Source organism: Megascapheus bottae, chromosome 2 (assembly GCF_031878675.1).
Source record: "Megascapheus bottae isolate mThoBot1 chromosome 2, mThoBot2.hap1, whole genome shotgun sequence".
Taxonomy (NCBI): Eukaryota; Metazoa; Chordata; class Mammalia; order Rodentia; family Geomyidae; genus Megascapheus; species Megascapheus bottae.
The window spans coordinates 18,310,147-18,333,318 of NC_143510.1; the positions used below are offsets into that span (position 1 = coordinate 18,310,147).

The 23,172-nt window shown below is 36.3% G+C and overlaps 1 protein-coding gene across 7 annotated transcripts in view; it reads right to left on the bottom strand.

The window, feature by feature from the left end:
• Ankrd28 (ankyrin repeat domain 28) overlaps nt 1-23,172 on the bottom strand; it is a 141,354-nt gene that overhangs the window by 72,089 nt on the left and 46,093 nt on the right. For 6 of the 7 annotated variants that reach the window (XR_016533215.1, XM_090321755.1, XM_090321784.1 and 3 more), the window contains 2 exons: nt 16,545-16,628; nt 4,111-4,189 (listed from right to left, as the gene is read on the bottom strand). Coding sequence is in view for 6 of the 7 variants with exons in the window: in XM_090321755.1 (XP_090177881.1) it covers nt 4,111-4,189; nt 16,545-16,628 (163 nt within the window). In the remaining variant the exon portion in view is untranslated. Of the gene's footprint in view, nt 1-4,110; nt 4,190-16,544; nt 16,629-17,668; nt 17,943-23,172 lie in introns of those variants that run through there. The other variant, XM_090321769.1, reaches the window with a different exon arrangement.

The following is a 23,172-nucleotide window of genomic DNA, read 5'->3' on the forward strand; positions in this document are numbered from 1 at the left end:
CTAGCCTTGAGAAAGTCCAAGGACAGTGCTTAAAAAACCCTGAGCTCAAGCCCAGGACTGGCAAAAAAAAAAAGTCAAAGTGTCCAGAAGATTGACCTGAATGAAAATTAGGAGACACCGGTGATACCATATAATTACTAACAGCAGCATACCAACTGAAGAGAAGGCTGAGTGAGGAAAAGTATCTTTTGGGCGTTCAAGTCACAGAAAATGCAAAATTTTAAGGAATATATCCCAAGAGGTTTAATGAATGGCAGAATGTGTTTCTCCTTCATGAGCTTTATGAGATGCAGGCTGGAGAGAAACCTGATAAATCTCAATGTAAACAGGAACGACCTCAACATTTTTGAGCATCTTAGCCTAAGTAACAAGATTCAAAGTGAGCAACCATATTTTCAGTATTATGGATAGGAAAAAGTCTTCGATATATAGCCTATAGACTATTTTATGACATCTCCACAATAAGGTCAGTGAGTATGAGAAAGCCATTGATAAGTTATCTTTTATTGCTCAAAGTAAGCTGTTTGCGATAAAATGCTCTGTACAACATCTATACTCACTAAACATGAGAGAGATATGTTACAATGGTAATTGTGTGTCAACCCTCCCTCATCGAGAAATTACATTTCAGTGGGCTTTAGTGGATCACATCTGTATTCCTAGCTACTTAGGAGGCTGAGATCTGAGTATCATGGTTCAAAGTGTCCATGAAACACTTATCTCCAATGAAACACTGGAAAACGGGAATGGCACTGTGGTTCAAAGTGGTAGAGCACTAATATTGAGCAAAAAATCTCAGGGTCAGTGCCAGGCCCTGAGATCAAGCCCATAGGAGATAATAAAACAGAACAAAAAAATCTACATTTTAAAAAACATCAGAGAACACGTAGGTGAAAACTTTTACTGGTGTGATGAACTTCAGAGATTTTTTTCACAAGTCAAAACTAAATGCACCAGAAAATCCATGGACGGGAGAAACTGTACTGAAACCGCAAGAAATCAAGTTGTAACATGCAGAGAATTTACACAAGTGGGAAACTCCGTGAAGGCCAGGAGTGTGGCCTAGTGGTATAGTGCTTGCCTAGCATGCATGAAGCCCTGGGTTCGATTTCTTGGTACCACATACACAGAAAAAAACACAGAAATGATGCTGTGGCTCCAGGGGCAGAGCACTAGCCTTCGGCAAAAGTGCTCAAGGACAGCGCCCAGGCCCTGAGTTCCAGTCCCAGCAATGGCAAAAAAAAAAAGAAAAAAAAAACAGTATTTCTTGAAATATCTTTCACAAGTTAAACCATCACTGAATAGCTCAATGAGAAACCCTATGAAAAAAAGAGTATAAAAAAAATGTCAAGTATATTTCATCCCTCCTAGTATATAAGAGAATTCATACAAAGTGAGAAATCTTTTAAATAAAAAGAACACAGGAAAACTTTCAAATAAGTCACATCTCCTTTAACATCAGAGGACTCACCCAAGTGGGAAACTCTAAAGTATAATGTATATGGAAAAAACTTTTACTGGAAGACAAACCTCAAAGAACATCAGAGAACTCATATAAGTGAGAATCTATGAATGTAAAAAATGTAGAGAAACTTCAAACAAGTCAACTGTCACTGTGCATTAAGGTAAGAAACTAAAAATGTAATATATGGGGGAAGACCTTTATCACAAATCAAACCTCTAAGTCATGCACGATGGCTCATGCCAGTGATCCTAGGTACTCAGGAGGATCACTGTTCAAAGCCAATCTGGGGACTAAAGTACATAAGACTCTTATTTCCAATTAACCCACCAGAAAACCAGAAATGGTGTTATGGCTCAAGGGGTGGCCTTGAGTTGAAGAGCTCAGGGACAACATCCAGGCCCAGAGTTCAAGTCCCACAATAGAAAAAACAAAAAACAAAAAAACACTACACACATCAGAGAACTCAGATAGCTGAGAAACTCCATGAGTGTAACAGGACAAGGACAAAGTCAGACCTCAGAATTCAAACAGATACCCTAAAGTGGCAATAATTTAGTTTGTGTTAAATGAGATGTTCCTGCCTAATAATAGATTTTTATTTTTCTTGTAGACTTATCTTTATGATTCCCTCCCCCAATAAACTGACTTGAGAATAAAAGGTAAAGGTTAAAATAAAACCATGCCAGAGTAGAGGAGTTGGCTCAAGTGGTAGAGTACCAACCATGAGGGAAAAGAAAACAAAAACAACAAAAAAATTGAGTTCTTGTTTGACACTCTGAATTCAAAGGGAGAAAGGAAGGAACACACTTTTCAGATGCAAGTTTCTAGCACAGAAAATTCCTTAGATAATGTTTGTGTAAAAATTACATATATAAATTGTGACTATCAACTTAAAATCATTAGAGAGATGCCTTAATTAAAAGGAAAAGGAACTATGTGCTTGTCTAGCATACACGAATTACCCAGGTTCAATTCCTTGGTACTACATAGAAAAAGCCAGAAGTGGTACTCTAGTGGTAGAGCGTTAGCCTTGAGAAAAAAACCAAAGACAGCATTCAGGCCCTGAGCTAAAGCCCAGGACTAGCAAAAAAAAAAAAGGAAAAGGAAAAGGACCCAGGTGCTGGTGGATCACACTTGTAAGCCTAGCTACTCAGGAGGCTAAGATTTTGAGGATCATGGTTCAAAGCCAGTCAGGCACAAAATCCATTAGACTCTCATCTCCAATTAACCACTAGAAAACCAAAAGTGGCACTGTGACTCAAGGGGTAGAGCAGCAGCATTGAGCTGAAGAGCCCAGGCCCAGAGTTCAAGTCCCACAACTGACAACCAAAAAAAAAAAAAAAGAGAGACAGAGAAAAAGACAATATTAACTGAAGCCATATTTAAACATATTTAATTCTACATAATGATAAAATTTATAACAAAAACCAGAAATGAAAAATTTTTATGGCTTTACAATGTAAAATTCTTAAGGATTCTATCTACTCAGATTGTCATAGAAAAATTCAATTTCAGCTCTTCTATGCCTAAATAAAACATTAAAGGAATGGTGTTTCTCCTATTTCCCTATGTATTTATCTGTGTAATCTGGTGGTACAAAATTAAGACAGGTGTGGAGGTGCATGCCTATCACCCCAGCTACTTGGAAGGTGATGCAGAAGGTAAAGGCAAAAAAATTGGAGGCCAGTTTGAGCAAAGCTAAGATTTTGACTCAGAAACAAAAGCGCTAGGGAGCATGGCTCAATTGATAGAGGCTTGCGTAGTATGTGCAGCTTCATGCTCCAGTGATGAAAAAAATAAAAAATAAAAAAATAAACCAACTTAAAAACCAGGCGCTAGTGGCTCACATCTGTAATTCTAGCTACTCAGGAGGTTGAGTTCTAAAGATCATGGTTCAAAGCCAGCCTAGGCAGAAAAGTCCTTGTGAGACTCTTATCTCCAATTAACCATCTGAAAACTGTAAGTGGTGCCGTGGCTCACCGCCCCCCTCCAAAAAAAAATCAACTTAAGCATATGTAAACTTTCCTGAAAAATATTATTATATTAACCTGGCAATAACAAAAGTATTTGTAAGTTCTGTTTGCTTAATTTAGAATTATAAGCACAGGAGTTACTCAGTAACAGAGATGTTTAGTATTCAAATTATAAAACTTGAATAACTTAAGAAGAATTAGAAATAAAGAAAATTTCTTTAGAAACATTTTACAGAGCCTTAAAAAGACAGGAGTCCTAAAAACATTGCCTTAAAAATATCTGTAGATACTCTGTTATCACTTATCCAAATCACTTGGTCTGAGCCACCTTTTCCCCTTTTTTTGAAGAAATGCAATCGTTAGTAACTCTGGACTTACTGCAAAGTCTCTATGAAAAACTTATTTACTCCTATTACACTGATCTCTTTTTCCATAGCACTTACCATCTTTGATCATAATTTGCATTCACTGCTAATTTAGTATGACCTATCCACATGGGAAGCACTTGTCTGTTCTGTGGTACACTCTAAACACTCAGAATAGACTATGCAGTCAGATTTGGAGAGTGATTAAACACATAACTTATAAAACAATTATTAAGAATCAAATTTTATAGGAAAAGGCACTAATGCTTGAAACATTAATTATGACAAAATACACACATTACCATACCAGATAAAATAAGCAGTTCAATGATTTCTGCATCTCCAAGATAGGCAGCAGCATGTAATGGGGTTCTCTTTTCATTGTCCTGCGATAACAAGGAAAGATGGAAGATCACTTTTAAAATAAAGCTAATTTTAATACATTAAGAAAAAACTTTATTATAATATTATTTCTACAACTCTCGTCTAATCCAATTAATGAAACAGACTATTTTTTGCTAAGTAATGAAAATCTCTAAAAATATGGGGACATGAGGGTGCAAGACCTTAATACTAGCTTTAGCTGAGCATAGCTATTTTTAAAATTCAAAATATGCTAACTATGAGAAATTTTTCAGTGTTGACATGACACCACAGCAGAAAATTCCATATTTAAAAATCTCACTTCATGTCCCCAAAATTACTTTTAAATATCTTATAAAACTACCTTTGGAAGTCTATGTGTACAAGGAACATATCAAGTAAAAATAAATCTCATGATCAGACTTAGGACTCATCCATAAGAAATCTCATTTATATGTAAATATTAAAAATCTGAAACACTCTGCTACCAATCAATTAGGTAAAGAATACCTAATATGTATAACACATATGAAAAATTAGATGACAAAGAAACAGCATGTCACTTTCTTTGAACAATGAATTCTTTTGCATACTAGCCTTTTCTTTTTGTCAGTATATAACAGTTTTACAGTTTATAACTGTTGACTTAAATAAACATAAACTGTTACCTCAAAACTTGCTTATAAAAATGTTTCAGGGGCCAGGAGTTTGGCCTAGTGGTAGAGTGCTTGCCTAGCATGCACAAAGACCCAGGTTCGATTCCTCAGTACCACATGCATAGAAAAGAGCCAGAAGTGGTGTTCAGGCTCAAGTGGTAGAGCTCTAGCCTTGAGAAAGTCCAAGGACCTGATCTCAAGCCCATGACTGGCACAAAAAAAAAAAAAAAAAAAAAGTTTCAATGCAGTACTCATAATGGCATTAAGGAAAATGTCTGAGGATTTGGAATCATTATTTAAGAGGATTTGGAATCATTATTTTAAAAAATCTTAAGGTTTTTCTCTTTTTATACTCAAATCACGTGTGTGCGTGCGTGCGTCTGTCTGTCTGAACTCATGGCCTGGGTGCTGTATCTAAGCTATTTTGCTCAAAGTTAACGCACTCTACCAAGTGAGACATACTTGACCTTTTTTGGTAGTTAATTTGAGGTAGGACTTTTCTCCCTGAGCTAGAGGGGAACAATCCTCAGACCTCAGCCACTGGAATAACTAGGATTATAGTCATGACCCATGAGCAACCATTGTCTGTTTTAATATTTAAAAAGTACATATTCTCCCAACTCTTCCTTCAGGAAGGGAAGATATGAATCTTTTCTCCTAAAACAAATGTTCTCCAGTTTGATAAGATCTTAATGTCACATACAGGGGTTATTATTTGGGGAGGTTGGGAGCAGTACTAGGGTTCGAACGCATGGCTCACACTTGTCTGACAAAATGCTGCTAAGCCATGCTTTTAAGCCCTGTTTTCCACTAGTTATGGGGATCTCACTTTCCAAAGGAAAATGCCTCAGCCCTGATCCACCTACTCCAAGGCTTCCCACTGTCACTAGGATCACAGGAGTGAATCATGCATTAATAGCTTCACTCTATGGAAATGACTGTTCTGTCTGGGCCGGCTTGTTATACATGCTTTGCATACAGCTAGGGTGAAAGGCATGTGCCACTGCACCCAGCTGCGTACTAAGAAGCTATCTGAACTTTCTTGCCCTCAGTTGCCTACAAACAGTGACCTTTTCCATCTCATAGCCTCCCAAGGAGTAGATGTGAGATACTGGCACATAAGGGATTTTTAAAAAATAATTTATTGTGATTAATAGAAGGGTTATATTATATTCACCAGAAAGAAGGTACATAACTTCACAAACATTGATACCCTTTCTTATGATATGGTCCCCATTTCCCTCCCACGCTTCCCCCAATTATCTTGATTTCCCCCCTTCCCTATCCAATTTCAAATAACCAATTAAGCATATATAAAATATATCAGATAACAAGGGGAAATATTGTAACAATATGAGATAACCAAGGGATGGCAAAAGAGATGAGAGATAATATAGTACACTAAGGACAACAATCATTCATTATATGGCTTCTGTTTCCTTCTCCTGGAGGTCCTTACATTTAGAGTCATACTATTTGGCCTAATGTCGCTAGACTTTGTTCTATTGTAAATCTCTGCTAGGAGAGCCCAAGGTTCCTACTGATTATGACAAATGAGGGAAACTTTTGGGCCTATATTTCTTTGAGTCTGGTTTACTACACTTAATATGATTTTTTCTAAGTCTTTCTATTTCCTTACAAAGGGCGATGTTCTGACAGCAGCATAGAATTCCATTGTGTATAAATACCACATCTTGTTGATCCACTCATCAACTGAGGGACATCTGGGTTGGTTCCATATCTTTGCTATGGTAAATAGTGCTGCAATGAACATCGTTGTGCTAGTGGATTTAGTATGTCCTTGTTTCTGGATGATTGGGTAAATGCCAAGTAGTGGAATTGCTGGGTCATAGGGGAGCTCTAGGTGTAGTCTTTTGAGGAACCGCCATACTGCTTTCGATAGTGGTTGAATGAGTTTGCACTCCCACCAACAGTGTAGTAGTGATCCCTCCTGGCCACATCCCCTCCAGCATCTGTTGTTATTAGTTTTCCTGATCCTGGCCATTCTAACTGGAGTGAGGTGGAATCTTAAGAGTTGTTTTGATTTGCATTTCTTAAATGACCAGCGATGTCGAGCATTACTTCATATGTCTATAGGCCATTCACATAAGGGATTTTTACTTAATATAACCCATCTGAAATCACAGGGGAGAGTTTTATTGACTTGGATGTATTTGAAAAATTATTGTATATGGAGCCTTGCTAACTCACTTTTTCTTTATCATTTTTCTTAAATCTATCATTTTCAAAAACAAAGAAAAATGTTTCATCTGTTCTGTTTATTTACTGATAGTAAAGTTCAAACTTGTCATTTTCAGCTGATATTCTACCACTTCAATGATTATTTTTGTCTCATGGACTTTTTTTTTCTTCTCCTAGTCCTGGGGCTTGAACTCAGGGCCTGGGCACTGTTCTTGAGCTTTCTCAAGGCTAGCACTCTACCACTTTAGTCACAGCACTACTTCCAACTTTTCTGTGTATGTGGTAACAAGGAATCAAACCCAAGGCTTTGTGTATGCTAGGGAAGCACTGTACTACTATGTCACACTCCCTACCCTCATGGATTTTTTTTTTAACCTAGGCTGGTTTTGAATTCAGACCCTTCAAATCTCAGCCTTCTAAGTAGCTTGGATTACAGAAGTAAGCCATCAGTGTCCAACTAGAAATATTTATTTTAAAATTCACACAGAGCCTATATTTTCAGACAATATGATATTGTTATAATGATATGGATCAGAGGCAGGATAAGAGTGTGTTTAAAAAATACTAACAAGCCAAATATAAGTCAGGAATAATGGTACACGCCTATAATCCTGTCCCTTGAGAGACTGATGACACAAAATGCTACATTCAAGGTCACCCTGGGTCTTGGGGTACATAATAAGATTTTTTTTATTTTTAAAGGAGGGAGGCAACTAACTTGACAAATATTTCCTCATAGGCGAGAAAATATGTAAAAATGTGCCTGTTGGCTGACACTAGCAGACTGTCAAGATTCTGAATGATGTACTTAGCTCCCTGTTCACAACTGTCAGTTTAGACTGCTGACTACCACAGTTAGAGAAAAACTTTAGATACTTTATATTTGAGGTCTCTTACCATTTTAGATTATTACAGTTTTCATTTTTTTGTTGTTGTTGTTGTTGTGGTCATGGGGCTTGAACTTGGCCTGGGCGCTGTCACTGAGCTCTTCAGCTCAAGGCTACCACCCTACCCCTGGGCCTAGGTAGTGTCCCTGAGCTCTACAGCTCAAGGCTACCGCCCTACCCTTGAGCCAAGCCCCACTTCCTGTTTTCTAGAGGTTAATTGGAGATTAAAGTCTTAGGTCCTTTTGTGCCTTGGCTGGCTTTGAACCTTAATCCTCAGATCTCAGCCTTCTGACTTGCTAGGATTACAGGTGTGAGCCACCATGCCCAGCCAGTTCTCAATATTTTAAGGAACAAAAACTTGGGGTATCAATGTAGAAGTAATGCACATATTACCAGACGACTGTAACTGTAATTGCTCTACACATTATCCCCCCCCAAAAAACAAAAAAAAATCTACTACAATGTATAATAATTTTCTAGTCTTTAGACTCCTTCACTTACTCTAAGGATAACTGAGACACAGAATAAACTGTTGTCAGAGAATCCTGGTAAGTAAAGGAGGGTTTAAAAATTTATAGATAATCTAAGAAGTCTCAACAATAGCATATAGAAATACTAAAAGGGAAGTTAGTATACTGTCGTTTCTGTTCAATTATTGTTTCTCCTACCAGTTAGTTTCTATAATATTACTCTTTTCATTTATGCTCCTAGGAAACAGAATGGAATGTATAGAAATTAAGTCAAGAACAGCTGTTGTTGAAAAACTAATATGGAACAACACTAAAACATAGGATTTATTCAACTTAGGTATTTTGACTGTATTTATTCAACTACTGTCATTCGGAAAAGAATTCCTTTTCCCTAGGCATTTTCAGTGTTACTCATTAACACAACTTCTCTAATATTTCAATATGACTAGAACTAGTCTGATTAAGCTACATATCTACTGCCTAAGATAAACCCAACAGAAACATAGAACACAGAAAATGAGTCACTTGAATGTGAGAGATGTCTGGAATTCTATGATTCAATACTTTGAATCCTGTTTTGTGACTCATATGAACATAATTTTCTTATTCACAAATCAAACTGAGGAAAAAAGAGAAATGGATAAGTTTGAAAGAAAAAATTGTAAGTATTTTTGTACTTAAACTCTAAAAATTAAATAATATATTTAAGATTTCCTTTAGCAAAATATTAAAATTAAATATTAAAATTAAAATATTAAAATTTTACAACTATCTCTTTAAACAATGTATTCCATTTCAAGTAATATTTTAATATTCCTACATGTGTATTGAATAAATGATTAGGTATGTATATTGAATAATTCTGGGGAATAAAATGTTGCAAATGATTTTGATGATCCCCAAGAACTAAAAGTATGGAATGCAAGAAGCTCTTTATCACTCTCATATGATTAACCAGGAACTCATATGATTAACCAGGATTCTTAGTATTCTGAATAAAATGAATAATGATTTTGGCACTTTTTTTGGTCACTTGTGGGGCTTGAACTCTGGGCCTGGGTGCTGTCCCTGAGGTCTTTAGCTCAAGGCTAGTGCTCTACTTGAGCCAAAGCTCCAATTCTGTTTTTCTGGTGGTTAACTGGAGATAAGCATCTCACAGACTTTTATGTGAGATCACTTTTTGTGATTCCCAACTACTATTTATTGACCGTTGATACTTGTATATTCAAATATCAATGAAACACTATCCTTCCAATTTAGAACAAGAAGTAGATCTCAATGTTCTATTCCTTATCAATGAAAAAATGTCTAAAGCACAGCATTAAACGAAGAGGCTCAGAGTCATTGTGTACAAAAGGTTGTACATAGTAAGCATTAATATGTACAAAGTATTTCTAGGAGAATATACAGAAAAAATACAGTGAGTGATTCTGAGAAATAAAGGAAGAAGAGTAGGGTTTGAAATGAGTTATTCTTAGCAGTGAGAAGTTCTTAACCATCTACATGTTTCAGAGTAAAAGTAAGGATGCTAGCAAAATGACAGCTGTTCATCTACCTCCTCAAAAAAAAAATAAACAAACAATAACTACTAAAACAACCCAAAGGCCCGGAGTATGGCCTGGTAGTAGAGTGTTTGCCTAGCATGCACAAAGCCCTGGGTTTGATTCCTCGGTACCACATACACAGAAAGAAACTGGAAATGGTACCGTGGCTCAAGTGGTAGAATGCTAGCCTTGAGACAATTCAAGGACAATGCCCAGGCCCGGAGTTTAAGCCCCAGAACTGGCCAAAAAAGCAAAACAAAACAAAAACCCACAGCAAAGAATAATAACAAAAAAAAATCCAACTGAAACAATGAAATACTGTAGAGTAGCAAGGAAGTGATGAGATTCCTGTGGAACATGAAAAGCTAAGATAGCACAGCACCACAAAACAAAATGTAAAGCACTTTCCTCTGTCCTGAACTGCCAAGATTGGCTGACAGCCAAAATGGACTTCTCCTAAGGGGGTGTGTGTATGGAGGGGGGAAGGAGAAATAGTAAGCTGGAGACTTCAACAGTCCCCAGTGTCACTGTAGAGGACTGCATAAAAGACTCTTGGCAAAAATAAATAAATACATAAATAAGTAAAAGGACTCCTAGGTCCTTAACAGTTTAGAAAATTGTTACTCAACAGAGAAGAAGCCCATGATACACAATCCTTCACCCATGATCTAAGTACTATCATAAATCTGGACCTACTGCTACTGCTCACCCTCCTGGGGTGAGCAGATACAGCATATCCCATCATAGAGACAGTTGTCATTCTGCACGTAGGTTACTATACAGACCCTAGGCCCAGCAAAAAACCAGAGCCATAGACTTCTAAATCCGTGTGTGTGTGTGTGTGTGTGTGTGTGTGTGTGTGTGTGTGTGTGTGTGTATCACCAAGTAAATAGGCCAAAATGCATAGAGAAAGTCAATACCACCAAGCCCAGCCTTCCAATCATATAAGCAGTAGTACTTTTCCTAACAAAACATTCAACATTTACACCTACCCATCAACAGCAAACAACTACAGCTGAAAAAAACTGTACAAACCATACTGAGACAGAGGATCAGGCTAGTACAACCACCCATAAAACCCCAAACCCCAAACTCAAACCAAAACATGTATGCACGAACACAGATACACATACATACTTGCATACACCTCTGTAGGAACAGGGTGTGGTAGTACAAACCTGATCCTAGCACTCAGGAGATTAATACAGAAAATTGGGAGTTCAAGGCTAGTGTGAGATACATACAACGCTCTCAAAAAGCGTATATAGAAAGCTAAGGTTTTTGTCTAACAAATTAAAACTGACAAACCTTTAGCTAAACTAAGACATTTCGATAGATATTATAGATTTCTGAAGGCAATTAGGAAAACTCCACACCAATGGGTTGGAAACTCTAGGAATGAATAAAATCCTAGACATATGTAACCTACCAAACGGGAACTACAAAGAAATGGAAAATCTAAGCAGAACAATGGGTAAGGAAACTCAGAATTGCACAAAACCATTAATGAATAAATAACATGAATTCTTTTCAAACTATTTTTTGTTTGCCAGTCCTGGGCTTGAACACTGTCCTTGAACTTTCTCAAGGCTAGAATTCTACCAGTTGGGCCTCAGCACCACGTCCAGCTTTTTTTCTATGTATGTGGTACTGAGAAATCAAACCCAGGTCTTCATGCATGCTAGGCAAGCACTCTACCACTAGGCCAAATTCCTGGCCCCCTTTTCAAACTATTTTTAAATGTTGAGGGAATTTTTCCAAACTCATTCTAAAAGGTAAACATTCTGTGATAGCAAACCAGTTAGGAAGATATATGGAGGGAAAAGTATTGTCATCCAATATCTATGATTATACAAAGACCCAAAAAATCTTGAACAAAATGCTACCAAACCAATACAGCAACAACACAAATACCCCCAGATAAGAAATGATAGAAGTTTAAGGTAATGGATATACCAACCTACTATAAATCCTAGTACACATGGTATATACATGGATTGAAATAGCTCCCTATATCTCATACAAACTATTAGCTATCAGTTAAAAAAAAAAGCAATGTTTTACAAGTAGAACATCAGCTAAGAATCATGCTTAATAAAAATATCCTAAAACAATATTCTTACCAGCCATTTCACAATGACCAGTTAACAAATGTCTACAAAATAGCTTTCCAGTAAATTAGTTTTAAGAAACCAATATAATATGAAATAATCCCTACTAGGAAGGGGTAACAAAGTGTTTAAGAAGAAATATACTCATTACTTTATTTTTGTAACTGAAACACCCTGTTCATCACCTTTACAATAAATTAAAAATAAAATAATCCCTACTAGAATAATTATTTTCAAGCTCATTTGGTCATGTATTTTAATACTTCTTGCATAAATCCATACTTTGTGCATACAATTAAGACTCAAAAATGCAACTATCTACTTTCCCTAAATAAAAATTGACAAGAAATAGTTTATGCCTCGGTTAAATAATTATTTTGAAAGGCAAAAGATAAAATATTTGAATGGTTAAATGAGAGAAATGATTGCTATGTACTACTGAGTAGATTCATAGGTGTCAAATACTGTCAAAGAGATACATAACTGGATGAAACATAGGAAGTTCCTTTGTGGTAAAATGAAATGGTTCTGCACCTTGAACATATAAAACTACAGATGTACTAAAATGTCAGTAATATAAAATCATCATTACCATACCACACATTTCCTTCTGATAGAGTACCTACAAAAATTAATGAAAGGCACAAAAGGACCTGAGACTTTTATCTGTAATTAACCTCTAGAAAGCGGGAAATGGGGATCAAGGGCAGGGCAGTAGCCTTGAGTTGAAGAGCTCAGAGACAGCGCCCAGGCCAAGTTCAAGCCCCATGACTCACCAAAAAATAAAAAATTGATGAAAACTAATTAAGCTTTATAGTCCAAGTATTTATACTGCACTAACACCAACTCTTAAGGAAACCACTGTTCACCTAGAAGCTATGCACCCTGTATATTGTAAAGGAAGTTGTGGAGACTAAAAGGAAAAGGATACAAAAAGCAAGTACTCTCACCATAACAAAGTTAAATTGGTAGTAAAGTAGAACAATGTTATAAAAAGGAAGTGTAAGACATTCTGAAGGAAATAAAAATACAACATATTAAAATTTGTAAAGTTCAAACAGCTTTAGAGAGCAATTAATCTATTAAATGTTCTCCTTAGAAAAAGTTACCTCAAATTGGTAACTTTTCACTTAGGAAAACTAGAAGAAAGTAAAAGAATCTACAAACTAGCAGAAGGATAGAAGTTATAAGAGATGCTGGGTGCTGGTGGCTCACAGTTATATTCCTAGCCTCAGGAGGCTGACATCTGAGGATAGAGGTTAGAAGCTAGTCCAGGCAGAGAAGTCTCTGTGAGACTCTTACTTCCAATTAACCACTCAAATACCAGAAGTGATGCTGGGCTCAAAGCGGTAGAACACTGGCTTTGAGCAGAAGAGCTCATGCACAGTACCCAGACCCAGAGATTCAAGCCCCCAACAGAAAGGGGGGGAGGGGGGAAATGAGTGGAGAAGCCCAGAAAAACAATGGAAAAAAATGAAAAAAGTACAAAGCCGAATAAAGAGATCGATAAAGTTGGTGGTAATGGAGAATAAAGAAAATAAAACCAGTCTCAGAAATGAAGGAAAACATCAATAAAACTCCTATACATAAAGCAAGATTTACTACAACAAATTCTATGCACAGAAATTCATCTGTTTGGATAAAAAGAACAATTTCTTACAAGACATAAATATTACTGAGAAAAAAATCTAATCTGAGTAATTTTAGAATACAAAACCCCCAAACTAGGTAATTCCAATGGTGAAATCTACTAAGGTCATAAAAGACATAACATCTACTTTGCAGGTCCTTCCATCAATGAGGTCAGCATAATTATTCTAATACCAAAACCAAACGTGGATACTACAAGAAAAGGATAGACTAACACCCTTTACTAATAAAGACTTATACCCTCAACGAAATATCAGCAAATTGAATTCAGCCATACTTGAAAAAAATATCAAAAGTGAGATTTATTGTGCAATCTCATTTTATTCAACTTTAACTGCTGGGCTTCAATATATTAACAGAAAAAATATATGATCAGCACAATTAATGTAACTCAATATCTATTCACAATTTTTAAGCCATTCTAACCCCAGTAAAAGAGTGGGATGTTTCCTTGAGAGGAATTATAATAAAAATACAGACTAGCCAGATGTGGCAGCTACCTGTAACCCTAGCTACTCAGAAGGCTGAGATTTGAGGATCATCGTTCAAAGCCAGCCTGGGCACTACAGTCCATAAGATAGTTATTTTCAATTAACCACCAGAAAACCAGAAGTGGCGCTGTGGCTCATGGGGTAGAGCGGTAGCGTAGAGCTGATGAGTTCAGGGACAACACCCAGGCTCAGAGTTCAAATCCCACAACTGGCAAAAAAAAAAAAATCCCCACAGACTAATGCCCTTTATTGACAATGACACAAATCCATTTTTAAACTTATACAATTTTATGTGGAAATGCAAAGAAGAGTAGGCCACCAATACAATTCAGAAAGATCAGAAAAAGGCTTTGGATCCTATACCATATTATTTCAATAATTAGTATAGAACTGAAGTAATCAGGGAAGAATGGCAGAAGAAAAAAAGACATTTCCAAAGCAAAAGCCTAGCAATAAGCCAACATAAATGCAGTCATGTTGCCATACTAATGACATTTCAGTGGATCCTGGGCGCATATGATAGTGGTTCTATCAGAGATCTCTATGAATAAGATATTGATTTCTAAAATATATTGGGGGTAAAAAGTACATATATATGTACATATATTGAAAGGCTTATCAAAGTATGTAACTCATACCTCCTAACTGCAAACATATTGTCCAATGGACACTATCTTCTTTGTATCAGCATCACCATATAAAAGCTATCTAGTCATAAGGACAGAAGACATATGCTTGTTCGAGCTTGGGAAAAACCTGAACAAGTTAAAAAAATTTTTGTTTTAAAATTTGATATGGGAATCTAGAGGCACTCACTACAGTTGTGGGAAAATGTTATTTCTAGGCGTGAAAAGACCACCAAGAAATTCTCCTGTGGATGACACCTGAGTTGGCTGGTGGTTCTCCCACAGTTCTCCTCCATTCTATCTTGCGTACAAGCCAGTTAGAGGCTGGGCATCTAGATACCCCTTGGGCAGGACTAAAAGCTTGTGAGAAATTACTTAAAATAAGAGGTTTTTATAAAAGAGATTACAAATAACCTCAAGTAATGAGTGAAGAGGTTTAAAAAGCTCAGGAAAATCCACAGTCTGCAGAAGTACAGCAGAAGTGATGTATGACTTCCAGGAAAATTTTATTGAAGATTAGAGAATTTGTTTCTTTTTTCCAAAAAAAGACAATACTATGTAGTCCAGAAGTGAGTAGCATTCAAAGAATCTCTTAAGTTTTTGTGAATTGCCAAAGTAATATAATAACAAAACTAATGATCTACTGATCTATTTTGCTAAGCATTTCATGTAACATAGTAAACTGAATTACTTCAATGATTATATAAAGCCTTTTTTGAAAACTTTAAATGATAAGCAATAATTTATAATTTATACTTTCATAAAAAACAAATCTAGGGCCAGGAGTTTAGCCTAGTGGTAGAGTGCTTGCCTAGCATGCACGAAGACCAGGGTTTGATTCCTCAGTACCATATACAGAGAATAAAGCTAGAAACGGTGCTGTGGCTCAAGTGGTAGAGCTCTAGCCTTGAGAAAGCTCAAGGGCAATGCCCAGGCCCTGAGTTCATTGAAATTCACCAGTCAAGCTGAGTACTAGTGGCTCACACTAAATCAGAAAAGTCTATGAGAATCTTATTTCCAATAAACCACCACAAGCCAAAAGAAGGGCCATAACTCATGTGGGTAGACAACCTTTGAGCTAAAGAATCTCAAGGACAGCACTCAGGCCCTAAGTTAAAGCCGCAGGACAGATTAAAAACAAAAGATCCTATACAACAAAAAGGAAATGGGAAAGGGCTTGCCAAGAGTATGAAAAGCACTGGGTCCAAGAGCCAGGGTTCAAATTCCTAGCATGGCAAAGAAAAGGGAGAGGCGATAAATACTCAAAATAATGACTCAACAAGTTTCTAAAAACACAAAATGCTTTAAATATTGCAAAAAAAAAAAAAAAGCTATGCCAATTCTGTAATTGTGAAAAGGCAGAAAGAGAGATTATGGTCCAAAATTATTTCTCATGAAGATTTTTGTTATTAAACAAGCATATATTATTTTATAAGTTTATATATGTACACAATCTTTGTAAATGTAAATATGACAAAAGGTTATCAATGGTGAACCCTTCAGACTACTTTCACCTTTGTGAAGACTATTGTTTCTGTGTTTGAGAATTTTCAAAGTAGTCACTTGTTTCAGTGTTCATGTATTACTCTGTATGTACAAGGCACCTCTTTTTATTTCTTCTGCCCTCATTTAAAACAACCACTACAGAAAAGAGTTGAAAGAAAAAAATCATAGTTCTAGGAGAGAGTATTAAAAAGTAAGTTTATAAAGAGTGGTATCAATGAATTAAAAAATGTTTTACCTGAAAGTTGACATCTTCTTTCTTAAATATTAGTGCTCGAACTTCATCTGGATCTCCATTAAATATAGCCTGCACCAATGATGGCTAAAATATAAAATAATTATATAAATGTTAGTAACTCTATCTGAGTAATTCTAAGGACATTTCCATACAAATTTAGGTTATTTTTCTCTCTATGCCATTAATTTTTTTGACATTTCATGAAGCCAAATGATATCCAAGTACATCTTTGTCAGGGGGTTATAAGGATAAGGACCTAATTTATAAATATGTTAATTCAGTTTGACCAAAATTAATTTGTATAATAAACACAATCAGATTTAATTTCTTATAAGTATAAATATTTTGTTTCTATATGATAAAAAAACTTGCATATATAGTCTGTCAACATCTAGCTGTGGAACAGAACTTGTCAAACAAGCAATTTCCAGCCATGCTGGGGCACATGATAGAAGATCCTTTTGAAAAGGTCTGTTTAAAGGGATGAAAATAGCATGTTCCAATTAGCATTATATGTATAAAGATATAAAATCCCCCAAAGTTGGCAGTTTATGGAAACAACTACTATTCAAAGACCAAAAATACTATATACTTGAATACCATGAAAAACATATGCATGTCTAAATATAATTTACTAATCAACAATTCCACTTCTGTAAGGTATCATATTATACTAGTTAAGTAAGGAGCCAGCTGTCAACAGTATTAAAAATAAGGTTAAGGATACAGTGTGATTCTTTTTCATATATACTCATACACACATAAATACATAAAATCATTTAAGGGCAAGGCTAGGTAGTTAATCTTTCCTAAAATATGCAGTTCCCGACTTCTGTCTTATCAGTTCAAAAACCCAAAATGAACACAGAAATATGGGTCTTAATACTTTTCCTTAATTTTTAGTCTTTTTAATGAGATCCAAGTTTGAAATGCTACCTAAACATTTGAAAAAGTGAAAATCAGAAAATGCTTATTTTATTCACAGTAATGCAACATATTGACACAAACATTAGTTTAAGTATTTATGAAACTAGTGGAAACCAACTACTGTCCATTCTTTAAAAATTCTAAAAAATTACATGACGAGGTCAGTAGAATATAAGAAACAAATTCTCAAATCTTACCAATACATTTCCAGAAGGTAGAGAATGTAGGGATTTATTTTCCTGTGGCAATTTAGAAATGAATTCAGGAGAATCATCTTCGACCTCCTCCAAGACAACAATACACACTCGACTCATTCGCTCTTTTTAAAATATTAAATTCCAAGCTATGTGACAGTTTGAAGGGCACAAGTAATTTTTCTTCCTCTTCTGTACAACACTTACAAACATTCTCTGAATAGTACACTTATAGTATGAATAAGTGCTATAAAAAAACCAAAATTATGATATGTAATTTCTAAATTTCCTAAACAGCAACAAAATTCTACGCTTAGCTGCTGGATTGCTGCAATATATATATAAAAAAACTATATACCAATGTCAATAGTTAAGAGTCCAAAATAAGCTCATTTAAAAATATTCTTTCCTATCAAAATAGTTACATTGTATTCTAAAATTTTACTTGTACAAAATAATCATTGTTTGGGGTAACACACCACCATGAGATAAAGAATGAAATGACTGCTATGACAGAGATGATCACAGTTATCCCCAACTCTTGACTGCAAGGTCATATAGTTACTAGTAGGCTGACTTGTTTTTATAATTAAAGATAAAAACTAAAAGCTCACTATTCTGCTTCCACTTCTAACTTCGTCATGTCTTCAGCTTCAGTGATTTAATGAAGATATTATTCAGGAAACACAAAAAGAGAGCTCAGCACAAGCCCTGAAATTAAAGCTCAGACGTTGACAGACAATTCGTTCTGTGTTTGGGAAAAGAAAAAAAAGGGGGGAAGGCAGCCAATCTGCATTAATACCAAAGCTGCAGTATATTTACATGTGATGAGTCAGACCATAAGAGACAATAGACTCTTGGTATTAGAATATGGCTTGATTAATCCAGATTTCCCCTATAACAGAAGAAATACAAACAGCTTTATTCCGATAGGTAATGTAAGCAAGGAAGAGCTTTCATTCTTTCTTCATCAGGCAGTTGTGCGTGGCTGTTCTAACAAAAAGGCACCGATGCCAGGCAAAAACAGTGATAGCGAAGAAGCCTAATAGAACAAGAAGGCTGCAAAGGAATTAAGACCTTTGAGACCAAATTACAGCTTTAGAGTTTTTGCAGTAAAAAGAGAAGGGGAAAAAAATTCCAGCAGTTTATCATTCCAGTATTTCCTTTGATCTCGGCATGAATACAGCTTCCATTAAATAGTCTTCATTCAGAGGGAAAAAAACCAGCAGACTGTGCATCTTCTTTGAGCCAACTATTTTATTCAATCAGCTGCTTCTGTGCCAATAGTTTCCTTTCACAATGAAAACCGTCACAGTTATCTTTTTCGGTTGATTTCAGATGCTTTCCTGTTCCTCGGATGATCTTGCAAAATGCCGCTGACATCCTCAAATGAGTAGGTCCTTAAAAAATATCTTTAGAGCTTCAGGATCCGTCCCACAGAGCATTCCAATGGAGCAACAGTCCCAAGAGCAGAAACTGCAGACCCGCAAGATGAAATGCCTTAGTAATGCTCACATGCTACACTTACCAGAGAGCTGAGCTACTGCTCAGGATGTGACTTCCTCTAGCAGGAGGAAAAAAAATAGTGCATTTGGACAGCCTTCACAATAAGAAGGTTCATGCCAGTTCTGTGACTAATCCAGATCAAACTGAAATTTCTATAACTGAAAAATGAGTGCGCTTTTTAACATTTTCCACTAAAAGCCACAAGGAAATCTGGTGTACTGCTTTTTCTGACTAACACTGGTTTTAGCAAGTAAACAATTCCAAACAGCTTAACCACTTTCGTATGCTACAATACAGCAAATGTTTAACCCTATAATGAAGCTGCAATAAAAACATGTCTGCAGTATATTCCTAAGAGATGTAAAGAGGAAGGACAAATATTTTTTTAAGACTCTTAAAAACCTAAGTTAAGATACTTTTTTGCCAAGACTATAGAGATGTGTTTTCTACAATGTAAAGAAATCTAAACAAAATGCATTTTAAAATTGCAAACTAGGAGAGAGCAAGGGAAAGGGGTGACTGTCAAAAAAGAAATGTATTCTTTACCTTATTTATGTAAATATAGCCCTTTGGTACATCAATCACCTTTATAATATTTTTTTAAATGTTAACAATTTCTAAGTTCCCAAATTTCATTCCCTATTCATATCTTTCTTTCCTTTTTTTTTTTGGCCAGTACTGGGGCTTGAACTCAGGGCCTGGACACTGTCCTTGGGTTTACCACTTGAGCCACAGCATCACTTCTGGCTCTTTCTGTGTTATGTGGTGTCGAAGAATTGAACCTAGGGCTTTTTGTGTGCTAGGCAGGCAATCTACCACTAGGCCACACTCCCAGCCCCCATGTTTTTCTTTTTTGGTTCATATTTTTTAGTTGAAAAAGTAATAGTTCATAGAAGTAGAAACCATAAAGTTAATCATTTTGATTTTCACTGAAGTAATTAAATAATCCTATCTAGATAGGTTATACATTTCTAAAAAATCTGTTAAGCTGTACAAAAGAGCTATTTATGTGGAAGGAAAGCCCCTTTGTACACCCATTAAAATTTTTAATTTATTTTAAAAAAGAACTGTTCAGTTCTTGTTCTAAAGTATCTACAAGTCAAAAGAGCACTATGTAATGAAAAAAAAAATTTCTGCAAAAAAGATCTTTTCTAGGGGCCGAGAGTTTGGCCTAGTGGTAGAGTGCTTGCCTAGCATGCACAAAGGCCCGGGTTCGATTCCTCGGTACCACATACATACAAAAAAGCCAGAGTGGTGCTGAGGCTCAAGTGGTAGAGCTCTCTAGCCTTGAGAAAGTCCAAGGACAGTGCTCAGGCCCTGAGCTCAAGCCCAGGACTGGCCAAAAAAAAAAGAAAAGATCTTTTCTATAAAATAATTAATGGGTTGGAATGTATAGAACATAGTAAACACTTGGTCAAACACATACCACGCCCTGGGTGCAGATCTCCAAACTGAACACTCCCACTATTTTGTACTTGATTTTTCCCCACTGTTTACCACACAATAGCAATATTTCCCAACAAAAAACTATAAGGAAAGTACCACAGCCTCCCTTCAATCTTTTAAAATTCTATCCACTAGTATTCTCATTAATATCTCATTATTCTCCTTACTTTTTGTGAGGTGCTGGTTCTATATATTCCCATTTAATATACATAAGTTGGCTTTATTCTCATATTATAGAGGAAAGCCCAGACCTAGAAATTATTTTATTTAAAAGTGTTTAAACCCTAACAACACAAACAAGTTGTCCCTCACTACACTGTAGTTCACTTATTGCAGCTTCAATGCAGATCTAAAAAATATATACCTAATTCTGTATCATGGAACTTTCGCTAGACCATGGGATTTTGCAGTATATAGCTCTTTATGTAGTATTTATGATTTTAATTATTTTGCCTAATTTTTAATATAAAAATGTTAACTCAAACATACTAAAAGAATACTGAACCAAAATAAAATACAGCATGTATTTCATCAGCAGATATACAATGGAAATGCAGTATGTCACTACTGCTTGCACTAGTTTGCCAACGTGTGATGGCATAGGGCATACTATGGGCTAATGGAATGGAAAGTGACTAACAATAGTATTGTGTTCTGTATCCTAGGCATTGAGGTTCGGTGACCATAGATAGCATTCACCTGTTTGCTCTTCCACACTCATGTCCATACATTTAGCATCTCTCCTGTCTATTTCACATCAACATCTGATCAATGCCCCTAGAGCTGCTCTGTGGTGTTGTGTTTTTGTGAAATTTTTGTAAAAGTTTGAATTTATTTCAAGCCCTAAGATGCTATCCAAACACTCTGTACCTTCTAAGGCTTTTGGCAGTGAGCCCAGGCGTTAGAGGATCAAAGAATCTGGACATGTTAGAGGAAGGCAAAAGCTACACACACTTATAGGCTACCATTATGGCATCAACAAATCTACTGTTGGCTATATAAAGAGATGAAAAGACTATTAGGTCTACAGCAAGGATAACTCAACAAAATTACAAAGAAGTTGGTTACTTCTCTCAATAAGGCATCTGTGAGGATGGATAAATGACTACAAGACTACAGCAAGAGCTGGACACCAACACCATGTAGACGAAGGCCAAGAAACTTATTACAGTTTTGTGGGAAGCATGGACATTCACTTCAATGACAAGGATGAAGACAAGGATGACAATGCAGAAGCAGAACCATCGAGTGCTTCTCCCACCAGACTAACCCCCACTCAGTGCCAGCAAGAGCTGGTTTGATAAATTTTGAAGATGCTTTAGAATCGAGCATTTCTTTGCATGGAGAAGCAGGCTCTGTGGATAAAGCTGGAGCCAAGGAGTACATGAAGGACATTTTCAAAACCATCATCGAAGAAGGGGGCTTACAAGCCTGGACAAGTTTTTTACATGAATGAGAGGAAATCAAGTAAAGGATGAGGAACAAGATAAACTACAGATGGAGGAGGAAACTGGCTTCACACTTGATCGTCTTGCAACTATGATCAGATTGGCCAAAGAACTTCAGCTAGTAGCTGAATAGGACTCCCAGATGCTTTGTTTATTGCACTTCATAAATACAATCAAGAGTGGTATGTCAGTTTTTAAAAACTTTCTGAGAAAAAGCAACACCATCAACTCCCCATAACTATGCTCATCACTGGGATAAAGAGATCAGTTACACCTGTGGCCTTTAACGGAAATAGAAGTTACAGCCCAGGCTAAAGATACTGAATCGCCCAATGAAATACCTGATGAAGTGGTGGCTTCAGAAGAGTTGTAATGTTCTCTATGCAGCACATTCACCTCATCCCCATATCCCTGGAAAATCTTGAATAACTTAAGATGATCATAGCAATCCTATTCTACTCAGAAGTGACTCCTGATAAGGAACATGTGATCTGAGCCAGCCTGGTCCATCGTGTCAGGGAAAATCAGCTTGTGAGGGCTCTAAGAAAATCTTCCTTGTATCTAAAAAGGGAGTCACAGATGATACCAAGTGTTTGATAACATGGTGAATACCTTGTGACTGTGAAGGAGTTTTGCTTAAGGTCCATGCCTAGTCCAACAGCTGAAAGGAAACCAACTCCTATGTTATAGCATTGAGTAACTATACTAGTCACCCTAACGCCTACAATATTCATTTCTGGCTGCTTATATTAAGTCTTTATTGTTTAAGCTGCCCCAGTGTGAAATTCCACTTTGTAAGGTATTTTCAATTTAAAATAGCCCTAATATTAAATAAATGTAGGGACCAGGAGTATGGCCTAAAGGTAGAGTGCCTGCCTAGTATCTACGAAGCCTTGGGCTCGATTCCTCAGTACCACACACACAGAGCCTGAAGTGGTGCAGTGGCTCAAATGGTAGAGCACTAGTCTTGAGCAAAACCCAAAGGCAATACCAGGAACTGAGTTCAAGCCCCAGGACTGGCGTAAACAACAACAAAAAATGAAGAAATGTATTTAACGTCCTAGTAGAAAAGTATAAACTTTTAGAAGCCACTATGATGCAATTATG